This window comes from Melanerpes formicivorus, unplaced genomic scaffold (assembly GCF_026170545.1).
Source record: "Melanerpes formicivorus ecotype bairdi unplaced genomic scaffold, bMelFor1.0.p_v2 SCAF_5, whole genome shotgun sequence".
NCBI lineage: Eukaryota > Metazoa > Chordata > Aves > Piciformes > Picidae > Melanerpes > Melanerpes formicivorus.
Window position 1 is genome coordinate 22249753 of NW_027142357.1, and position 25007 is coordinate 22274759.

General features: G+C 35.7%; 1 protein-coding gene across 10 annotated transcripts in view; it reads right to left on the reverse strand.

Annotated features, from left to right (window-relative positions):
• The window catches only part of LOC137441342 (sodium channel protein type 2 subunit alpha), a 79740-nt gene that overhangs the window by 35843 nt on the left and 18890 nt on the right, over positions 1-25007 (reverse strand). For 3 of the 10 annotated variants that reach the window (XM_068138725.1, XM_068138726.1, XM_068138727.1), the window contains 11 exons: positions 20942-21260; positions 17600-17720; positions 15173-15260; positions 13349-13477; positions 12582-12673; positions 11416-11688; positions 7985-8048; positions 7272-7413; positions 6252-6458; positions 4512-4802; positions 948-1325 (listed from right to left, as the gene is read on the reverse strand). In XM_068138725.1, coding sequence (XP_067994826.1) covers positions 948-1325; positions 4512-4802; positions 6252-6458; positions 7272-7413; positions 7985-8048; positions 11416-11688; positions 12582-12673; positions 13349-13477; positions 15173-15260; positions 17600-17720; positions 20942-21208 — 2052 coding nt within the window. In that variant the 5' untranslated portion in view covers positions 21209-21260. Of the gene's footprint in view, positions 1-947; positions 1326-4511; positions 4803-6251; positions 6459-7271; positions 7414-7984; positions 8049-11415; positions 11689-12581; positions 12674-12769; positions 12862-13348; positions 13478-15172; positions 15261-17599; positions 17721-20941; positions 24324-25007 lie in introns of those variants that run through there. The other 7 variants (XM_068138732.1, XM_068138729.1, XM_068138731.1 and 4 more) reach the window with 5 other exon arrangements.

Here is a 25007-nt window from a genome sequence, read left to right on the forward strand (position 1 = left end):
ACACTGGTAAAATAGCCTATTAATTGTTCACTTAACAAGAACAGTGCTATAAACTGTTACAGATTCATTTATATATAATGACTCTGCTTTCCTGCACCATGCTCCATTTACATCAAGGTTTTGCTAACTTTGTATATAGCAAATGGTCAAATACATAAGTAGGATTGCTCCTGTGCTTAAGGAATATGTTTTTAAGTTATTTCATTGAAATAGGGTTGAGGCATTAAAAGAGATTTTAGACTATAAACTGTTTCTAGACTATAAAAATAGGCTTGTCAATGAGCTCTGCCATAAATATCTTCTTAATTAGGCAGTGAAATCTTTTTTCTAAAGATAAAAATGCACAGGCTGTACAGCTAGCAGTAAAAGCACAGAGTATTTTCTTAAGATAACTCTAATTTTGAATACATTTTCAATCCCCTAGCACACATTTCCAAGCAAAATAAGAGAAAAAATATTTAATAATGTTGCCATCTCCAAGAAAAATAAACTAGGAAAAATTAACTTTCCTATAGGAATACTATCACAACCCACGTCAGCTGTACTATCAGTGTTACATCAGAAGTTTTGTATATGGTCAGTGGGAAGTTAAATACTCATTTAATATATTCCATTAAGTAAATATAGTATGATACACAAATACAAAACCTTCCAGTTCAATTAGCCTAATGAATCAATGGGTGTAAGACTACATATACTGTATTTATTCAATGGTTTATTATGCCATTCTCTTAATTCCCAGTAAATTAGCATATATTTTCACATATTTTGTTCATGAGAATTAGACAATTTCAGTTTCTGCTCTATCTTACAACTGGAATATATAAAAAGAGCATTCAGAGCTGGGTCAGAAAGGGAATCATGCCCAAGTGACTAAATTTTGTAGATACAGTAGCCGATCACACAGGGAGAGGACATCATGCCTGAGCTATTGCAGACTTTCTTACATTGCTAGCAGTGGCTGCTTTATCAATCATCACCTCTGGCAGAAGCTGTCCAGTAGGTGACAAAGCTGGTGGCCCACCGACTAAAGAAACTACTCCATTGCAATCCACAGTGCTGTGCATCTTCCCATTTGCTGGAAGTGGAGGTATTGTCCTGGAAGACCTACTGGCCTGACTAATGTTACTGTTGCGCCGTTCACCATGTCTATGAGGAACAAAGAGAGAATCTCTTCTGCTCTCATTGTCTTCAAAAGTGCTGTGCTCATCATCAGCAAAGTCATTTTCTGATCCTACATCCTTTGCTCGACCTCTGAAGCTGAAAAGGCTTGTTCTGCTATTGCGCCTTGGGGAAAACAGGGAGCCTCGAATGCTCAGCAAAGACTGTAGGCAAATAAAAATAATTATTATCAGATAAAAATCCTTTCAAGTATAGTATGTTTTCATACAGAGGAAAAAACCCACAGTGTCTTAAAGGGTAAGGTAATCTACAAAGAAATGAACCACTACAACCCACCCCAATACACTCCCTTTTGGGTAGTAAACAAAGAGCACATAGGTGACAGACAAAGACTAGTTATTTTACCACTTTGGATATATGAAATCAATTGGTTTAGAGTAAAAGAAACTGCTTGACAGAATTGTTTCCTCTGCCATTCTGCCTGTTTCATTACCAACTGTTCATAAACTGAGTATGCACATCCAGACGCTATTTACCCCAGGTTGCCATTAGTCTGGCAGGCTGAGTAAATAAAATTTTAGGCAAATTTGCTGCAACTCAGTCTGCACACAGAGGTAGATCCCAAATACTGCCTAGTTAAAAATCATATTTTTTTAGATACTAGTCAAGAAGGCCAGAATAAGGGCTTTGGGTTGTTTGCTTGTTTTGTTTGTTGTTGTTGTTGGTTTTTAAGTCTTAGTTATGCTGAATATGTAAAGATATGCCTGTAGTTTTGAATGAACAGTCTTACTGATGTTCATCAGTTTACTCTTGTGAGTAAATGTTCTGCTACAGCAGGATCTTTTCAGGTTCAGACTTAAAATAATGCTCTAATCTTGCATATAATTATACATATATGAATGAACTTTAATGGATATCAGTGATTCTCTTGACTTGATTGATTAGCATTAGCACCTGAGTTCACCCAAGACTTCTATGAACAGATGATACATAACAAAGCAGTGTCTGTTTCTCTTCTGCAACTTGTCTTTATGGACCTGAGCCCCATTGTTCTAGGTACTGCAAAATGCAGAACAAAAAGGCACTTTGCAAAGAACTTATCATCTAAGTGTAACACCACAGATGAGTACAAAAAGAGAGGGAATACAAGGAGGCAAAATTAATGGGTATGATAAACAGTGGTCTTAGCTCACCTGAAGTCACTTCCCTGTCAAGCTTTCTGTAGGCAGCATGGTAAAAGAGAGTTTTAAAGAGGGATTTGAGGAAAGCAATGAAGTGTTCTGTGGAAATTCATGGAAGCTTCTTCCAAGCATGAGGGACAGCATATCAGAAAAAGCTCAGAGAAACTAGTTTGAAAATTTAACAGAAGGTTATGGATTCTGGGATGGGTAACTCAAAGCAGGGACTTGTTTACTGTAAGTAGACAAGGTGGGTTGGGAGGCACTTTAGGCACAGTATGTTTTATGGCATTAAAAATATCTTTTGGTAGATATATTTACTAGCAGATTAGGTAAAAGCAATGAGATAGGTTAGTGCTCTTTGCAACAATATTCTTGATGAATATAGCTGTAATTGGGTCATGGTAAGTGGTCCAAGTTAAAAATGATTCACATTTGTGGGTCCAGCATAGAATTAAAAAAAAAAAAAAAAAAGAGAGAGAGAAAGAAGGGAACTAAATGCCTTGTGGAAACCTGTCAGAAAAGTATCAGAGGGGTAAAAGGATCCTCTATAAGCATAACTAAACCAGGAGAACATACAGAAGACAAAACCATGAATGTTGGAAACAATCAGTTTTCAAGATCATAATGGTCAGTTACACTGAAGGCAAGTGAAATGTCAAGGAAAATGTCAGAGATGCGATAAAAACCTGAGTTTTGTCTAGGAAAAGGTTATTAAAAACTGATAGGTGGAATTTCTGTTTAGTGGCTAGAACCCAGAATGAAAAGGAACTAGGGTTGGAAAATCACAGGGGTGGGGATTCCTAGATTGTCGTAGTAAAAAGCTGTAAATGAAGCTGGAGATGAAAAGGTCAGAGAAGTGAGTTGTATGAGGAATGCTTCATTTCTTACAAGATGGATGAACTGAGCTGCAGTTGAATAAGGCTGCAGTTTCAATGAAGACACAAGCAAGAATATGCACCTAAGGGATCAGATGAGTCTTCAACAGGAAGTTGAAGTCAATGGATATAAATGTGAAAATTCATATAAGGAACAGAATGAAGCACAAACTAATTAAATTCACTAACAAAGTCTTACAGGCATTAGACAGTTAACATAAAATGGTGGCAGACCAAGGGGAGAAAATTTATTTTTTAAAAAAGGGCACAGTTCTATTTTAAAAGGAAATACATAAGGAAGTAAATGGAAGGAAGAGTTAACTTGTCAGAAATAGGAAGCTAGAAACATTATATTCCCGTTGCAGTTTGATCTAAGGAGGACAGTCCTTAATAAGAAAATACTTGATGGAGAGGTCTAAGCTTCTTTGAGAATGGGAGCTGGAGAAAGTGATACGTGAAGAGAATCTGAATGCTCATGATCTATTTAGGGATGAAACAGGCTTTCCAGAGACAGTAATAGAAGAGGATTAAAAATGAAGGAATGATTTTAATAATAGTGACTAATAAAGGGGAGAAACCAAGTCATAAAGACCAGGGAGAATCAAGAAGGTGGGGATAAAAGGAAGAAGCATATTGAGGTACACAAAGGGGCAGAAAAAAAGACAGAATGGATGTAAGACCTGGACTTGTGCTGAGGGGAGAGTCAAAGGTGGGCAAATGAAGAGGAGCTTTGAAAACTGCTGAAAGGATAACATAACAAAACTATTAAATGAAATAAACTGTCTGGATGGGAGATGCAGATGGCACTCTGAGTCACTGGTGTTTCAATGTAAGGGAACACATGCAAGGACACATTGTCACACATACTTCCACCTTCTTTAAGACAACAGAATTAACGGTCTCACATCAAATAATTTGACAAATTTAATGTGAACAATCATGCCGTTTCTACTGGGTTTTTTCGAATACCATGTTTTAGTGCATTTCTCATTTAACAAATGAAATTCCTTTGTACACCAAATTTGAAGTCATTATTCATGCTGAATATATCTATCTTGATGGGGAGATAGGTCCATTTTCATTAAGAAATTTGAAATACAACTAATTTTAATTAATACACATGATTTTGACTTTTTGCACACAAATTCAGAGTAAAACTCACATCACTCAAATTGCATCTTTGGCTGCAATTATTAGCTTGATCACACTTTGATTTATGATATTAAAGAATCCGTGGCATATTTTGCAAAGATTGACCAAACTACTTTACAGGGTCTTGTTTATATGATGGTTAGGAAACAAAGGCATTTAAGAGGTAATAATACTATGGTACCTGGTGTGGGGAAGAAAATCTCTTTTCGTATGTCAGTCTGTTTCCCTCAATGGAAAATCGGAAACCTTTCCTTTTGATGCTGTCCTCTGATTCAGATTTGTGAAATTCTTCCCCATCCTTCTCCTCGCCTTCAGGTTTTTCATTTTGCTTTTTTTTCTTCCTTCTATTCCTCCTCTCTTTAGCACTCTTTGAGCTTAGTTTTGATGCCTCAGAAGAACTTTCGGAGAATCCACCTATTCCACCTACTCCACTATAATCTCTTGAGTCAGCTGCTGCAGCTGCTGCTGCTGCCTATACATACAAGCACAGATGCAATTTACATTTATGCAAGCACACACTGCTCACTATTTTAAATTTATTACCATTTAAAAGAAATAAAACCCAAATAAAAGCAATGATCTCACTTCACTGAATCCATCATATCATAAGTACTACAATTTGTAAAATACCACTGGATGCATAAATTACCACTGCTCCAGAAACCAGGACTTAAAGCAGCCTAAGGGAAAACTGCTGTCAGAGAACCAGGGTGATGAGCATCTGTTTTAGATTGGAGTAGTATGTTGCAATGAATTTTCCACCTGAAACACTGTGTAAAAGTAAGCAATCAAAGCTCAAACAACAGGAAAAATTCCTGTTATTAGGAAGCAACACTCTCTTACAACATTTTCCTGGACTTTGGATATTCTCTAGTCTATTAAAGATCTGGTGGAACACTGTTTATCTCAGTTTTGTAAATCATAACCAGAGATACAAGTTAAACCACAGACTGCTAACAATTTGTTGCTGTTTAAGTTTTGAACATTTGTGGAGCACTGGATTAACTTTTATTTACAAGTTGTAGTAAAATAAAAAACCAAACCCAAAACCACACCAACAAATCAGGTACCAACTTACCAAACTATCAAAAACTTCCTTTAGGATTTAGGTGCTTTAATCATATGCCTACATGAAATACCTAGTTCAGCTTCTGCTTTATATAGCCACACGCCAAGCAGACATTATCAATTATTCTATTAAAGATTTTGGAGTCATCAAAAAAATAAAATGGAATTTCAAAGCAGTATGTACTCATGAGATATGTACCACAGCAACTTTTTCTCCAATTTCCTTTAAAACTGGAACACAGTTTATTGCTGTGACAGCTGGGGAAGGAGCAGAAAAAGACAAATGTTGCTAAAGCAAAATATTTCTCTCACAGCACCTACAATATATTTGCTTCTGCTACTTAAATATGTAGAAATCCAGGGTCTTTCTCCCCCACATTTCTATTTCCATTTCCATTTCACAGAATCACACAATGTTTGAGGTTGGAAAGGAACTTCTGGCAGTCATTGTGTCCAACTTCCCAGCACAGACAGGGTCACCTAAAGCAGGCTGCCAAGAACCATGATCAGACAGCTTTTGATTATCTCCACGGATGGCATTTCCACAGGCACTCTGGGCAACTTCTTCAAGTGCTCAGCAAAAAAAGTTAATTTCAGTCTCCAATTTGAAAAAAAAAACAACCCAGTACTTAGTTTATTGGTTCTCATTTTTGTCACAAATTAACAGGTTCACTCAAACCAACAGAAACAGGGCAATGGGAAATATTAAAGTTTGGTTGCAAAACAAAGGAATTTATAAGACCGAAGACAATGTATTGTTAGGACTAGGGGAATAAAAGTATTCTCATACATTGACATAAAAGCATCTGATCACAATCATGACTGGAAGAAGGAATTTACTTTACAGGGATACCTGAGCTTCTTCCTGTTGCTTTTTCAGTTGTTCCAGCATTTGCTGAAATTCTGCTTCCTTCTGTTCTGCTTCTTCCATGGTTGCTTGATTCTGTTCTTCATAGGCCATGGCAACCACAGCCAGGATCAAGTTAATCAGGTAGAAAGAACCCAGGAAAATGACCAAAACAAAAAATATCATGTATGTCTTCCCAGCAGCACGCAGTGTCTGGAGAAAAAAAAGATAATACACAGTTTCAGCAGACTTTTAAATACTGTTGCATAATATGGTAGCATCTGTGTTATAATCTATGACTACATTGTAAGGTTGCTTTGTGTTAGAACAAGATTATTTAGTTGCTTTTCCCACATACAAATGATATGATATCCTGGGTACATGTGCAAATTCCAAGTTTTGTATATGCTATGGTCAAGGTAAATAAGATTCTGTAGGTTGAATGCATGACAACATCTATCATTGAAAATGTTGTAGTAGAAGTTGCTTTTCCCAGTATACATCTATATTACCACCTTTAACAGTAGTGGGGCCTTCTAACCAGCATCTTACCTTATTGCCTCACTAGTCTCAAACTACAATGCCACAAAGACAGTGCAGTATATAGAATACTACACTGCACACATCAGTGTCCTTCAGCTTAACGATATGTGGAGTTCAGGGACAAGATGTAACCTTTTTAAAGACATCATATTTGTACTAGACAGCAAATCAATTTAAGTAGAAGCTATTTATAGCACATCTGGATAAGAAGGTTTAACAACTTAATTTCATTTACTCCTTTGTGAAAAGAAACAATAACACTTATCCTCATTCATAAAACAGCATCTATTTCTTACACATTTGGGTAGCACGTGGGAACCTAAATCACGAACAAGGGCTCTATTACTTTAGACAGCTTACATATATGAAATAAAAGATGATTTCTGTCCCAATGTCTTAGAGACACATGAATGAAAATACCTATGCAAGTACTATGCAGTAATGGTATTGGTGATGGTGCTGTTTATTTTAATAAGTCCTCACCAGCTGGTAAAGATTCTCCCAAAAGTCCTGAGTCATCAATCGAAACAGTGACAAGAATGCCCAACTGAATGTATCAAAACTTGTGTAGCCATAGTTGGGGTTTCTACCAGCTTTCACACATATATATCCTTCTGGACATTGACTACAAAAGAAGAGGAAATGCTATTTTTAACAACTACTCTAAATTACGATATGCTATAGTAAATCACAAAATTGTTAAGGAGTACCAGTTGCTAATGAAATTATGAACAAGTAAGATTTTATTCTACATACCGAGGACAAAAATATATATCTTATTGGTTTAAAATTTTAAATTCCATGTCCTAATGATATTTCAATGCTTTAATAACATAACTAATAGTAATCTACCCTTCCCCACCAATTTTCATATCAGTACATCTCCACCTGGATAAGAGAAGAATGTCAACTAACATGACTGGTGATAAACAGTTGTCAGCAAGCTGGCAGCATCATTTATGCACATAGCATTTGTGTGGTTACCCTTACAAAATTAGCCTAAGATGCTGATGAAAGTGCCTGTGTAAATTCAAATCATATAGATGGTTATATTTAGGTATAGTTTCAATTGTTTAACATTGGTAATTTGAAGTTCTACAGTACAATTAATACTAACATTGACCACCTAAGCTGTTCTAAGCAGCTAATTATTTTTTTTCTGAATGCATAATGAAAAATGATGAACATTTTCTTACCCTGCATCTGAGCTATTGCCGCACAACAGAGCATCATTTTGTCCTTCCAAGAAGTAGAAATGACCTGTTTTTAAAAAAAAAAAAAAATCACCTCAGTATTTGTACCTAATAGAAACTAAGTAATGACATAGACTTATACCCTTTAAAGAAAAAAAGCAAAACTAAGAAACAGTTTAACTGCATTATATAACGATTAGGATTGAAAAAAAGACATGGAAAAATACTGTTCTGACAGCTATAGAGTAATGAAGTTGGCCTTTTTTTAGAAAACAGGGAGTTGTGCAGGTAATTCTCAGTAACCTACTCAAATGAATAAGATACACTGGGTGGAATCCTAAATTGTATATGTCAGCAAATGAGTGAACAAATACCAGGAAAATAAGACTAAGGATGAAGGCAATTGCCATCCTCTGTTTATGTATTTTGATATACAGTAGTTTTATTAATTTATAATTATTCATTACATATTATTTCATCCAAATATTACTTGAAAAAGCATTGAGATTTTTGCAGCATGAAAACATTACACAACATGCATAAGAAATTGCTAACTGGATCTTGGCTTGAGCAGCTGCGGGGAAAAAAACGTGCTTTTACTGCACAGTACAATAAAGAACTATTACACAAAATTCTCCTCTCCTTTCCTTTTCCTTTTCCCTTTTTTCTTCTTTTTTTTTTTTTTTTCTTTATTTTCCTCCTCTCTTTTTATTCCATACCCCTCCCACTGCTCCTCCCCCCCACGCCCCCGGCCCCTGCTTCAAGAAAGAAAGAGAAAACCTATTTGCCATCAATTCCTACTTTAGGATTCTTATGATAAAATGGGAATCTCCAGTGGAGAGTTTTGGGTTAGGTGGCATATTAAGATAAAGTTGCCAAAATTAGGTATGTTCTGGCTGTTCCCAGGAAGCAGATGGTTCCTCAAGATTCATTGCCAGCTGGCATGGACTAGCTTAGCTGGCATGAAGTAACTGAGGCCTAATGCTAAAGAGATGAGCAGGGAATTGCAACCAGTTCCTATTGACTGTTCCTACTCTTGTCACCACCAGTATACAATAGAGACATCATAAAATCTGCTTATTTGGAAGAGACTGAAAGATTATATACATAACTTATGCATCTGCAATGTATGCATAGATACCAGATGAAGCAGCAGTGGATTTTCAGACATTCTGGTGCTCAAACAGTCACACTCTGTGAGAGATCTAACCTTTGCTTAAAAAGCATGAAAAGTTTAAAAGTACAGATAGGTTCCAAGCTGGATTTTCAAAACTGTCTGTGGGCCTAATTCACATTCTTATGTGTCACAGCTCCAACTCTGTTAAACACAGGATCCAGTTAAACCATGCAGTCAGCTCAACCCTCAGACCACTATTTTGGAAAACATTTAAATAATAAAATGTTCAATACAAAATGATAACAATATAGTAGTAGAAATAATCAACAGACATTTATACAAAAATGTGGTGTATAGAAAACTTTTCCTCTCACCTGCCAGCCTAATAACAGGACAATAGTCATGGACACAACTTCTACATGACACTTTCAGAAGCAAATAAAGAAGTATGTTTTGGCTGGAATCAACACAAAATACTTGAAAAAAGGTTCTCAGAGAACAGCCACCAGTGGCCAATGTCAGTTTGTAAGGGCATCTTTCTGAAGATTCTCCAGGGATCTGTGCTACACATAAGTTTCATTACTAACTTAAGACATGAAGAGAAAAAAAAATGCATCAAGTACTCTGAAGACATTAAGCTAGGAGAAAAGATGACTGAAGTTTAGAATGACCTTTACAAACTGACAAGCTGGTCCAAATGCAATTGGATTTATTTCAACAGAGACAAGTGGAAAATGCTACAGCTGACAAGGCAAAATCAAATACATAAATGCAAAATAGACAGGATCTGGCCACAGCCACTGCTGTACCATTAGATTCAGTGATTGTCACAAACTGTAAACTGACTTTAAATATAGTGCTGATATAAAAATTATGTAATTTTGAGAAGTGTTCATAGGAATGTTGTATGTATGGCACATGAGGAATTTACTTCTAATTTGTACCTTGATTGGAGGAGTAACTACAAATTTGAACATCTCATATAAAAAAACAAACAAACAAACAAACCAACCCCCAAAATCTCTAACAAACCAAAAAGAAAAACTGAAAGCCCAAACTGATTGGAAAGAGTCCCCAAAAATAAGCAAGAAAATGTGAAAACAGATATAGAAAATGAAAACAGAAAATAGGATTGCTTGGTTTAGAAAAGACCAGAAATAAAGAAGATAATAGTTTTAAAGTAATAATAAAGACTAATATAAACTAATCTATGATTTTCTTATTTCTAAGGCCACAGAAGAATTAGTAATTTATTCAGTTTGAAACTGGGAAAATTTAGGTCAGCTATTTAGAAAAAAATTTGTGTGGTATAGTACCAGAAGCAGTTAAAGGGGGATGGAAAGGAATCTCTTCTTCAGAGGGTTTTAAGAATAGGTTACCACCCAAAATCTTCTCCAAGATGACATTTTTCTGATACTACAAGCATGCTGAGATGATAAGTATATTAAAAGATCACAAGGCAAGAAGACTTGAATACTAAAGCATTTAGCTGTTAAACTGGGGTTTTCTAACTTTCAGTGAACGATACAGGCACCAGTTACATTTATAGAAACTTTAAAGTAACCCTAATATTATGCCTAATTACAAAGTTAAAATCATAAATACACTAAAATAGAGAAACTGAACAAGACAAACTGAAGCTCTTTACCAGTATGAAAGACATAATAGAAATCTACTCTAGATATGTTCAGGCTTGTTCTATCTGAATTAATACAGTAGAGACGTTAGCTACCTAAAACGGTGAAAATACTGTATCAAGGTATACAAAGGAGACTAAAATGCCTAATTTCTTGATTTTCTACAGATATGAAAATCCAGTTCTTCTTTTGGTAGAATAAGAAGAATGGGCTAAATAGTCAGTGCTGTCTCATAAAGGCATTACTGTGCTGAGCAAGGAAGTGTGGTGCAGAGACACTCATCAAGTTCTAGAAAAAAGAATGTAGCTGAATTTATGTGCTGTCAGGATTCATGTGCTAACTGACATTCAGATGTGAATTTATGTTATAGGGCATTATCTGGCACTAATGTAGCTATATGGTTTCAGATCCTATATTAGGCCTGTCATGCTATTTTATGATGCTTGAAGCTGGCACCGAAATTTCTTGCTATCCAGTACAGTATCTTGCTATCCACTACAATATTATGAGAATGTTAAGCTACATTATGATTGTTCTTTTACTTGCTACACCAAATGAGTCCTTTTATGTCTGTTGGCCAGAATACACTATTTAAAATGAAATGGAAAGGTGCTGATGCTGTTGTATCTCTTTTAAAAAAGGTCAGAAAAATCAATGCAGATGATAGAATTAACTCTTACTTCTGTCTTCGATGTACTCGTCCCAGTTAAATGTTGTCATTGTTGTATTAATAAATGTACCATTTTCACCTACAGAGCTATTAAAGTAGGAGATAACAGTTGTTTCAAAAGTAGAATTGTCTGGAGGCCACTGCAGGCATTTATTCCTCAAGTTGCCCATGAACAGCTGCAGCCCTATTAGTGCAAATACACTCAGACAAAACACAGTCAGGATCATTACATCCGACAGCTTCTTCACAGACTGAATTAGGGCTCCCACAATTGTCTTCAAGCCTGCCAAGAGAAAAGATTTTTACTATGATGTTAAACATATACTAAAAACACCAAAAAATTGTGTGATTTTTTCCTGACGAGATACAGGTTTCATGCAAAATGACAAATAATGAGTCTTTCATTTGTGATACAGTAATTTTCATGAAAAAACATATTACTTGTGAAGATGAATGAAAAGCTGTTAAGTTTATGCTTACTTATACTGTACAGAAATAAAAAGTAGGTAATACTGAACACATTCTTTATGCCAAACCAAGGGGGTTTATTTTTCATGCTATATCTCAACCCTACATAGAAAAGCATCATTTGCTTTTGCTGATGCTTCTTGCCCAAACCTTTATTATATGAACCTTTTAAAAAGTATTCTGCAGTAGTTAACCCATTATAAAGACATTGTAGGTGTACATTTGAATGAAATAATAATCTTACAATAGAAAGAGGGGTGATGGTTTGGAGAAGAAAGACATCTTTTAAACAATAACCCATGCATGGCCCATGCTATCCTTTACATTTTTTATACATGACTTAAAACTGAATTAAGTTGCTATATCAAGTGCCTGCAATAAATGATAAAATTTGCATCAGTACAAAAGCTTGAAATAAACTCATATTTAAAACGTGTAAAGCTTGATGTCATAAGATGCAAATCACATAAGGTGTTTACTGTAAATATCTCATGCAAGAATTTGTTAAACTCAAAGGCTGATTTTTAATTTTCTTTTAATAAAATGCAGCTAATATAAGAAATGCAAGAATCAATAAATAAAATTACATTTTGATTCTTGCTTTTTTGTATGGTTAACAATGTATAGCAAATAAGGCTTATGCTTTAGAAACTCAAGTACAGCCTTTGTAGAACAAAAGTCAGCCTCAGTGTTTAACCTAGCTCTCACCTGGAATGACTGATATTGTTTTCAAAGCTCGGAGAACTCTGAATGTTCTCAACGCTGAGACATTGCCCAGGTCCACAAACTCTGTCACATATCTGTAATAGGGGAGTTCACACACAAACACAATGACAGCACACAAATAACAGTTGGAGATGCGAGGGGCCTAACACCTTACACCAACTACTTCTTACCTGGGATTACAGAAATAGTTTTCAAAGCTCTCAATACTCTGAAAGTTCGAAGAGCTGAAACATTGCCTAGGTTTACAAATTCTGTTACATACCTGTAGGATTAAACCACAGTTACTCAGAATTTAGGCAGATTTTATCCTATTGCTTGGGTCTTTGTAAAGACCTCTTCAGCATTCACTGTATTTTGTTTGTGTTATAAATATGCTTCTGAACATTAAATTAAGTTTCATCAAAATAAACCACATTGACTTGATGTTTGGTATAGTATTTGGTCATCTTATAGCAGGAAGTCCAAAGGATTCCTTTAATCCTGGTATGCAGAAAGGAGACAGGATGTGAACAGTTCAGGCTGATGGCATTCACAGTCCTAACGGGCTGGCACACCATGTTGGCCTCTGCAGCACATGCTTAGTTAGAAATACTAAAATGTGTAAAAGAGGTAGAAGAAACATATTGAAACTGCAGGAAGTCCAGGCTCCAAATGTTCTGGCTGAGAAAATATGAGGCAATTTTTAGTTACTGATTTCATTCTATCAGAAAGGCTTTCTATTAAAAAAAAAAAAAAAGTAGAAAACTTACGCAAATGTAATGACAGTGAAATCTAGCCAATTCCATGGGTCTCGAAGAAACGTAAAATCTTCTAAACAGAAGCCCCTTGCAAGAATTTTAATAAGTGATTCAAAGGTATAAATTCCAGTGAACGTGTATCTGAGGAAAATATGCAAGACAAAGTTTATGGAAATTATCTTTACATATTATGCTCTCTAGTTGCTTTATGCTACTTTTCTTCCTAGGTAGCATGAGAATTTGATGGAAGTTACAACCAACTTTAAATATCTGAAGAGTTTTTAGCACAAGGAAAGATGAATGGAACTGTGATTAAAAGACTAAGTGGCAACCCATAGCTTAAATTCAAATTCTATAATCTGTACAAATGAGACGGTTGCAAAATTCCTGGTGAATTCATTGGTGCAGGTTTATGTCCAATTTGAATCCATGTCATAACAAAAGACAGAGATGGATTATGACAGGATTTCAGAAGTTGCTTCTAGATTAAAAAACTCTGTCTTCAGTGTTACTTTTATGCTGAAATATTGCTTAGTACCATGAGCTGGCAATGTGCTAACCCTTATCAGTCCTCACTAACGCTTTTATAAAGCAGGTACATCCAGTACTTCACCTTCATCAAGAGAGGCACAGTAGTGGAATGAAATGAATGTTTTCAGATGTAGGACCCTGTGCAAGAATAACCAAAAATATCTAGAAATGCAAATAAAATTAATCATTCATTCTGACTAAAAACATGGCTGAAATATAAAGAGTAAAAATATTGAATTCTTGCATTCTGAGTCACTTCAATTTTCTATCTCTGAATGATATAATCTTGAAATTTAGTTTCATTTATATCTCTAATGGAAATGAATTCAAATCGAACTGCTTACAAGGCTTGAACAGCTTTTCAGACTTTAACCAACCATAAACTAATTTTCCAATGTGAATTTTTCAGTGAACTTATTAATAAATGTCTGCACAACTTTACTCAAAAGATGAGGACTTCTGTTTAAATGGCATAATCTATTGTCATGAAGAAATATTTAAGCTAGCTATCTTTATTCATAAATACTAATTATGTGCTAGATATTATAAATATATACATGTTCATACTGAACTCAAAATGACAATGCCTATACTGACCAGGATTTAATTTTTGATTATTGAAGATTAAGCAGCTATGTATCATCCAAAGCAGTTAGGAATCAAGAAGCAGAAGTATAAAATGCTTTGCAAAAATGATGCACCATGAAGCCCAGTGTTTCACACTGTGGTCTGCAGCCTTGAAACTATTATGAAGCAGGCACCAATCATTTATTGTCACCAAGCTGACATCATATTGGACATGTTGTCTTCCTATAGGAAGATTAGCCACAGAGACTTTTTAAACAGCTTATTTTTCATACAAGATTTACATTGTCTTTGGTAAAGGGAAGCTGCACTATGGTGAACACAGTCACCGCTTAGACTATCACCTTATCTGTAAGGGTTATTGCAATAGAGATGGAAGAGTGTGTTTCGCCACATTCTTGCACAGATGTATCAGACAATTACAGTGGAGGAAAATATTTATAATCCACTTTTTTTGCATGGTCATAAGACTGGATTATCTTCCTACATTCCTCATTTATTTCTGCAAACAGATGATGGACACTGAACAACTTGTAGCAAGGCAAGTGTTGTAAAATATATGTTTAATATTACACAGAAGAAAATAGCATCTGAATATCTGTTGAAAGGGTATACTGACAAGGTAGCTGCTGCCAGTGGATGCCATCCTAATACATAATAATTTACAGCACTTTATTTCAGATTACTGAATATTATTCAAAGAAAATCCATTGAACTTACTCTACATTCTTTGTCCAGTCTGGAGGGTTACTCATGGTCATAAATACACAGTTGGTCAAAATAGTGCACATGATAAGCATGCTGAATAATGTAGACACAGGTTAAGGAACGCAAACCAGAAAAATCTCATAAAAAGGCAATCAAAGAGCATGCTGCTTGGGCAGATTTCCTCTATCAGGAGCTATTTCTCTCTCCACCAAAACTTTGGGAAAAGCCCTGAACATGTTAAGGCTTCCATAGTCATTGCTTTATAGCTATAAGAGAAAAATCACATGCTAAAAATTAGAAATTCTGAAAGACATAAAACCCCCCAACCCTTAATTTTAAGACCTTGTTTTTTCTTTTGGATAAAAATGTGAAAGTTTGAAGAATTAGCTTCTAATTTAGTGGAATAACACAAAAAACATTTCTTTTGGCTATTTCAGACAAACCTGGTCTACTTCTTGAATACAGTGAAAAATAAGTTTTCTTCATTTTTCTTCTTTTATGTATCACCATAATATTTTGCATGTATTAACATTTTTTGCTTATCATTCTAATGCATATATTGAAAAGTCGTTATCATATAGTAAGAAAAAGTATTTTTTTATTGTTTGCTTTATGTATGGCTTATTAACATAAATATGGATGGGAAGGTATACAATATTCTTAAGCAAAGAAACCGAAAAAGAATTCCAGAAAAGGTCCAAACAATCATTTCATTGATTTTACCAGAACTCCTCTGGATCTACAACCTTTTACTCTCAGAATAGATGACAATTGTAGATAAGATAACACAAAACACCAAAATGAAACCCACAGTGATGATGCACAAAATGTCCACGTGATGGCACCATCATCTAAAACTAGGAAAAGGACAAAACAATTTTGAGAAGCCCTTAAGCTTCTCTAACTAAAATGTAAGTTCACGGGGAGTATAATGGAGTGGCAAGTATTGTGAGGTTCCCCTCACAAAGTTTTCTTTGCATGTCTACAGTAACAGAAAATAAATTAAAAAAAAAAAAAAAAAAAAAAAAGTGGCAGTAAATACCTCTCCCTTCCAAACTGTCAAACTGTGGCATTACATTCAAAAATTCTTGAGGATTTCTGTTCAGAGAATATATTTCAAACCCTTTACTCAGAATCTAACTTCTCACAATGCAGTTCATATAAGAATAGAGAAGAAGAGAAAGGAAGGTGTTAAAAAAATCAAACCCAAGCATAAAAAATAACATGTTAGAAGAGTGTTTCCCAAGCTTGTATTTTCTTGTAAGCTTTCAAAATCCTTTCTGATGAAATGTTCCTCACAGAGTTGTAGATACACATTATCCTTTCATTGGTGGAGAAATAACTAGAATATACAGTCCCACAAATTTAAACAATGTTTTTTAGCATTCTGACTTCAGTGAGGCTAGCTCTTCACCACCGTCTCAGTCCCATGATCTTCCATTATACCATGTAACTGAATAATGTTCTAAAACATGCTAACATTTCTAGGCTACCCATTGACAGCAACATGCAACACATAACAACTACTCCCGTTATATAAAGAATGGAAAAAATCCTTTCAAAATTTATCCTACATGATCTTAGGATGCCTATATGTAATGCTACACACAATAAGCATACTTTCAATGTGCTTATGTTAGACTTCCATCAAATGCAAGTGTGCAAACATTTGTATTTGTTCCTTAAGTAAGCAGACTTGCTGAAGTCAATGCTCTCTTTGCACATCTCAGCATTCAATTTCAGACCAGTGGGATGCTTACTACAGTCAGCTATCAAGACACTGAAAAAAATTTAAAATAATAGATCATTTAGTTTTGCAAATCTCTACCTACTTGAAGACTGAAATTAAAACATCAAAAGTATTACCAGTGCATAATGGGATCATGATCAAGAAATAAATTAGACAGATAAGGTACATGTAGGACTGAGAATGTATAATAAAATAAGAAACCTAAGCTGTCTTATCAACCTACCTTTCTACAATTGTGATCTAAATTTTGAATCCATAGCTTTACTAAATATTCATGCAAGCACAAACCAAGGATCAAAGATTTGATTTTTAACACAAAATGTCAGTGAAGTACTGAAAGTATTTTGAGCAGTATATCTGCAGTTTATGAAAAATGTGGAGGAGGAGAAAGATGAAAAAAGATGTGATGAGTTCAGGAAAAATAAGGGGGGGGGGAAGAGGTGGGGGTAGAAGAAAGACACAGGAAGAAATTGTAAAGCATGATGACTGGTTGTCTGGCTTCTGATGTTACTATATTAAGATCCAGCAATGAATACAAATGTTAAAAAGTAATAAGAAAACAGAAGACCAGGAGAGAACAGAAGAGGAGGGACAAAGCATTACAGATCATGGGATACATATCAGAGAATGATTTAATATTAAGTAACATTTCATTTACTACAGTTTTAGACTAACCACTTGAAAAGGATATGAATGTACCAAAATTTTAATAGCTATTTTTCTAAGAGGATTGAAAGGAGTTAACATGTACAGGGCAGAGGTGGCACTGAATCGGAATATTGCCTTCCCTTTATTCAATACTATAAAGGTCTGCAAAAAAGAAAAACAAACCACAGAATAAAAAAGTAGCATTTTAAAGAGACAAAGTTAGAAACAAGTCACAAACCCAGAATACTCTCCATTTTATCATTAATCATATTTGGTCAAAGTTTCATTCTATTTATACCTCCCTCAGTATCACAATCCCCTTGATCAGTTCACATTTTGTAGAGCCTATCCAATTATAAACGTAACTGCACAAAAAAAGAATTGAGTAAGTTTATTGAGAAATTAGAAGCAATTCTGATATCTCTAAATAGATGACAAAGACAAGTGTATAAGATACAAATGCACACCATGTTTGAGGAATTAGTGTACTTTTTGTACCTTATAATATATACACTGAGGTATATAACATTTAAAAAGACAGCCATTAAAACCACAACATTCTCTGAATCAAATAGCCACTATTAATTATCACAAAGTACTAAGACAATAGTACACTCATGTGATATAAATTTTAGCAGCAATATTCATGAAAATAAGGAAACTGAGGGTGTTAAATAATCAGTTTTTCAACAGAATACTAAGAACTAAATAGTTTTTGCTGTACTCTAAGAATAATGTAGAATCGTAGAATTGTTTCAGTTGGAAAAGACCTCTAAGATCAACGAGTCCAACCATCAACCTAAGACCATTACAGTACGTCCCAAAGTGCCATGTCCACACAGAGGTCTCTCTGTCCTCTGATACCTGAGTGACTTCTCCTATTTCTTTTCAGGACCCAGCAGAGATACCCATTTTATCAGTTCATAATTTGTTACTTTTTATTTGTTTAATGCTGAGGTTTGATTTTTTTGTTTTTGTTGAATGGCTCCTTGGACATCTATTGCTTCTCTTTTCAACTGTTTCTTGTTAACAAGTTTCACACCTGCAATTCTATTTTTCTTATACTTTACCTCACCTAGTAGAAATTTAAAAAATCTATGTATTTTCATTGTCTCCCCATAGTTTAAACAATAACCTGTGTACCACCAGCATTAAAAAAGCATTTATAAATGTGATGGTTTTCTTAAAACCTGGGAAATGAAGAATGAAGCCTTTATTTAACATGCAGCAAGCTTTTACATTATTTAGGTTTCCATGCATTTGGGGAAATTCCTATTTCTTTCTGTAATCTCTTCTTTCTACACCTGGGTTCATGCTCATTGAAGGTAACATGATCTAGCTAGCTTTGTGGCAGCCCTAAAAAGCCCAAAGGGAATATAAGCTATGCAAACTTGAAGCACAGCCAGTAGCCGTGATCTGCCTCAGCTGGAATCAGAGGGTAGCATTTGTAAAGATTATGCTCTACTTTCTGAGCAGGTGTGCCAAATACAGCAGCTGAAATTCTGAAAAACCAATGCTTCCCATGACTGAAATAATGAATTTCAGTGCTTCCAAATGGAACATATTGGCATTCCCAGATAGATACCCAATGATTATCAATCTATACTTTGGTCCTCTATTGTACAGGAGAAAGGATTGGCCTGTAATGTCCTCTTTGCTACCATTGTTTTGCAAAACTATTAATGTTCTTCCTGAGTTCAAGAAAATATGCCCTCAAATCAGAGTTTTTCATGTGTTTTCTGTTCTTCCTTCTGACAAAACCTCTGATAAAGTATCATTTGCGTGATGCTGACTCATCAAGACATCTAAAAAATTTTAAATGGAGCCTGACCTAAACAAGGCTGCTCAAAGATATGCAAAGAACACCAACAAAATTAATATGATGGAGTCTTGCATCTCCTACTAGAAACCACTATGCTTTTGGAAAAGATCACAATAACTGCTATGCATTTCTCAAGCAATTCAGCAGGATTTTATTTTGCGCCCACAGGTAATAACAGAATTAATCATCTAGTTTCCAAAGCATGATAATAAAAATGCTAAATTTAGGCTTTCCAGTACTGAATTTAGATTTTTACTACTGCAGAACTGGGAAAGGATAAAGGAAGGGATCAGCACTTTGACCCAAATTCCTTTTGTCTTACTTCCTGACTTCAACAATGTAAATCACTTGTGTAAAGTGAGATGAACATGGCATTTAATTGAAAACTTTGTTTTCAAATTTAAGCCACAATTCTCCATAGTATAAATGGGGTTTTAAAAATTCTGCAACGAACAATTAAGCTGTTCTGTTTAACATGGTCTATGTTTCAACATATTGACTAATTCCTGCAGGAATTATATTAGTTCAAGTTTGACACCTAAGAGTTCTTGGGAATTTTCTTCCTTACAATTGAAGTTTTTTTTTGTTTGTTTTTTTTTTTTTTTTGCTTTCATGGTTTTTAAAAAATTTGCTTGTTTTAATTCATTAGCTAATTTCCAGAGGAAAAAATTAAGACAGAAATATTTTGAAAATCTCAGTAATTTCTTCTTTATTGGTATAATAATGACGGTGTAATATGCATGATGCCAAATTCTGAAGGACTGAAAATCTGGAGGAAACCCAGGGCCATCTGGTCAAAAGTCTAAAGTTCAGCACTTATGCACTTGGCCACAACAACTGTTTTTGTTGTTTTAAACAAAAAGAAAATATGTGGGTTTATTTAATTTTTTGAAATGAACAGCTCAATAAAATATTTTTTCACATTATGTAACATTCTGTTGACACTCCGAGAGGAATTTCTACTTCTGTATTTATGTCCCTCTTTTAAATACCTACTTTTGGATAACAATCATAGAACAATATAAATCTGGATATGGAAAATTTTTCACTCAGACTAACTCAGATATATGATGCCTCTGTAGAGTACAAAATTGCCTTTACATACTTCTCTATCTTTTCCAACCACAACAAAAACCAACCAGGGCTTTCCATGGGGCAGTGAAAGAAAGGTAGTTACAAGGTGTCTAGCTACCACTGAGGTTTCATACCAAAGATCTGCTTCTTTCACATAATACAGGAATTCATAAATAATTCTAAAGATAAACCCTTAGCTATTTCTTCAGTTTCCCTGTGTGTAAATCCTGAAACTTACAAATTTTAACAAAAAATAAATTAAAAAAAAAAAAAACAAAACCAGACCCAACTGCATCACTACCAACAGGCCAGATGCCCAAAATTTTCATTACTAACTTTTGTTTTTACAATTCAGATTTATGCCAATGAAGCTGACAAGTGGGGTATTATACGTAAGATCAGGTCCAAAATACTGGAAATACTATGTCTGTGAGAAGGTCCCTTGCATTTCAGTCTAAAGTCTGAAAGATATATACAATACACTCACTTTCTTATTGATGTAGTATGGATCCAGGTCTTCCAAAGGCTCGGACACCATTCCTGGAGGTATGTCACCGTAAATAAATGGCAGTGTCTTTCCTGCCTCCAAGTCGCTGTTTGGCTTTGGGCCATCTTCATCATCATCATCTTTGCGTTCTTGTTTGGATTTTTTAGCTTTTTCTTCATTGATACGCTGCTCAATAGCTGCAAGTGATTCTCTTGTGAAATACCGGAAGCTGTCAGGTCCTGGTGGTACCAGCACTGATTGTGCCATCTTTTCATCCTGCACCTCTTAATTACTGTTTAGCCTCTCTCATAAAAAAGTACTAAAATTAGTATAAAAAAACAAAAGGAGAAAAAAAATTAGAGCAACAAAAGTAGTTACATAAAGGCATACTATTCCGTAACAGAATTTTCTGTGGGACATCTTGTTAAATTCAGTATTTATCTTCCAAGAGAATGCTGCTGTGAAATGGATTTTCTTCATTGTTTCTGTTGCAAGACAAAGCATTTTACTTTGCACTTGGTGTCTGAAGAGTGTTTTGAAGGTATCAGTTCTTAAAACATTTTGTTTAAAATTCACTTAGTGCTTGTGATGATAGATTGTCAATTTTAGAGACCATACCAAAAAATTTCATATACAATGCCTAGGAATAAACATAAAAGGTAATGCTCGTCACTCCATTCCAGTGAATAAATTAGGACATATTTTCTACCACATTCAGTGTGAAGAATTTACAGTTCTGAAGTGGTTTTGGTTCAGTGTTGAGGAGCAAGGCTTCAGACACTTCACCTCATTCTTATCCTGAAAGCTGCACCTTGGACCAACCCTCCGTCCAGCTCTCTCCTTGAGGACCATAAATAACTCCTGGAATCCACTACTGCCATGTAAGGCCAGAGGGATGAGCAATGTGAGGTGCTGCTTTTCTTTGGGTACAAATATGCTGCCTTTGCAGAGCTGCCAGCTCAGGAAACAAGATTCAGGCAGAAGTACCTGTATTCAGATCCCCTGCCAGGCAACACACTGCGCATGGGAAAAATTGCTAAACTAAACAAAAATGATCTTTAATCTTATATACTACAATTAGATCTTTTACGTCTGATACCATGTCAATTGTATACGTTTTCCACAATTTTCACTAAACAAGGGCAGAATCATCTCTTTTTAATGTCTCCAGACAGTTCAGTTATAAAGAACCAGTGAAAAATATTCCCAGTGCAAATGCTTTGATCTGAAATCACAAATGGGATCTCTGCCATAGCCTTAAAGATTTTTTCCCAAGAGTTTTCCTCCTGAATAAGCACATTAAAAATACAGCAATGCAATAAAAAAATATAACAACTGAGTAAGACAGTATACCCAAGAAACAATTATCAAATTAAAACTATGAAATAATTCAAATAAAATCAGCATGATCCTGTTTTATTGTCTTGCTACATACACATACTCCAGCACAACTGCAATAAATTCGTAGTTCTGAAGCCGGCCAAATAAATTGCAACATGACGCTTTCTCCTCCCTTTCAACCGTATGCACATAGACATTTCCACCTACACAAACATCCACTCCTGCAGGTCTCCCTATGAGCATGCTCTTCCTTTGCAAGCAAATGCACCTGGTGCATTCTGTCATGGACAGCCTGTAGCAAGCAAACTGCTGCTGGAAGCTGCACTGACTAGTAGCAGCAGAGGGGTTAATGAGGAAAATGAAAGTGGTCCTGCAGCAGAATCCTGTTAGATCGTCGTGTTAATAACACCAAAAAAAACCCCCCAAAAACACACCAAAAAACACCAGCACAGCATAATCCTGTTCAGTGTTGCAGGAAACAATTAAAAATTCATTACCAGTGAAGAATCTTGCCCTAATGTGGGTTTGGAATGGCACCCGGGAATACTGCAGCTAAAATTCCATCATGTCTTTTTTTCTCTCTCTCTCGCTCTCTTTTTTTTTTTTTTTTTTTTTTTTTTTTTTTTTAAATAATATAAATAAATAAAGAAACCTTCTACAGACCACACCTAACTTCCTGCTGAAGGATCCTGGTTATTGAAGTAAAATCTGGGGTTTCCTGTGCGAGCCTGCTATAACTCTCACTGCCACTAGATGGTATTGATAGACAGCCATAAATTCTTGTCAGAAATGGTAAAGAATTTTTGCATGCTCGAACACTTGCTTAAACAGAGACCGGGACTAAAATACATGATTTTATGTAACCAGTCATGTCTCAGGATTCTCAAAAATTCTTTTGACTATATAGCAGCTACTGCTGATGAGACCATAACTGTTAAAACTGTGAAGGTGACACTGAACGAATACAGGAGGGACAGCAAAGTAAGAGAAACAGAAAAATGGAGGTTGCACAGACAGTGTACAACCAAAGCAGTTGCTGCAACTGGATTATGGGCAGTCTGGATTATTGTAAAATATAGCTTCCATAATTTTTCTAAAATAGATTCATACAATATATTTGCCATGTATTCTCTCTAAATCTGGGAAAGCTGGCAGTGAGAGGGAAGGATGGCAGTTCTGAGTGTTCACTGCAGCAGCAGGTTCCTACACAGAAATCACCTGCTGTAGCAGGGCACTGGATGAACATGAGTGCTGTAAGCCCCTCAATGTGGCAAATCAATATAACGCCACCTTAGTGCACCACTTCACCTAAAAGCCACCCTACTTCTTTTCACCTGCTTTCTATTTTCCCGTGCTTACTGATTTCTATACTTTTTGTCATGATGCACTATTAAAACTTTTTTAGCCTCTTTCCCCACCATTGACCTTCTGCCATCCCTCCTTCTCTCATACATACCCAAATCTATCTCCTTCAAAATTTTCAAGCAACTCATTACTGTATCTATTAATTCAGACCATCAGGTAGTCATTACTTCTGTCCTTCTGCCAATTCTTTCAGCTGTGAAGAGGACTAAAGAAACTGTGGAAAGCAACAAATGCAAAGGGTCACTTTAAAGTGAGAGGGGTTGGAGAAGGAAAGAACACAGTAGCTAGTGAAATAGCATTATGACTTTGAACAAAGGACAATGAGAGAGGGACAAATATTGATGATCTGGTGCTTTGGTAAGTGTAATGCAAGAATGAATAGTTTGACTGGATCAAAATAGTGTTTCTGAAATTTTCAGCAACTAAGAAAAAAGTGTGACAAATGAGAAATATAATTCAGAAGTATATAAATATAAATTAGAAATACTGATTTGGTTTTGAATCATTTAAACATCACACAATGGAAATGTCTAATTCTACAAATCATCAGAGATTTGTAGAATGCTTTGGGTTGAAAGGTCATCTACTCCAATCCTGCTGCAGTGAGCAAGGACATCTTCAACTAGATCAGGGTGCCCAAAGCTCCAGCCAAACCCACCTGGGCTGTTTCCAGGCATGGGGTTTCTACCACTCTGAGCAACCTGTTCCAGTGTTTCACCACCCTCATTGTAAAAAATGTCTTGCTTATATCTAATCTAAATTTCCTCTCTTTTAGTTTAAAACCATTACCCCTTGTCCCATAGCAACACGCTCTGCTAAAATTACTGTTCCCATCTTTCTTACAGGGCCCCTTTAAGAAAGGACACAATCAGGTCTCCCCAGAGCCTTCTCTTCTCCAGGCTGAACAACCCCAATTCTCTCAGCCTTTCTTCACAGCAGAGATTTTTCATTCCTCTGAGCATTTTTGTGGGGGCAACAGGTTCACGTCCTTCTTGTGCTGAAGACTTCAGAGCTGAACTCCAGGTGGGGTCTCACCAGAGCAAAGCAGGGGGACAGAATGACCTCCCTAGACCTGCTGGCTGCAGCTCAGGATATGGCTAGTGCTGCAAGCATTGATGGCTCATGTTTCAGGTACCACTGTTACCCCAATTCCTTCTCTGCAGGACTGCTCTCTATAACATCATCTCCCATCCCATACTGATAACAAGGATTGCCCTGACCCAGGTGCTGAACGTTCTACTTTGTCTTGTAGAACCTCATGAGGTTTACATAGACCCATTTCTCAGGTTATCCAGGTCCCTCTGGATGACATCCCATCCCTCTGGCCTGTAAGCTGCTCCACGCAGTTTGGTGTCACCTG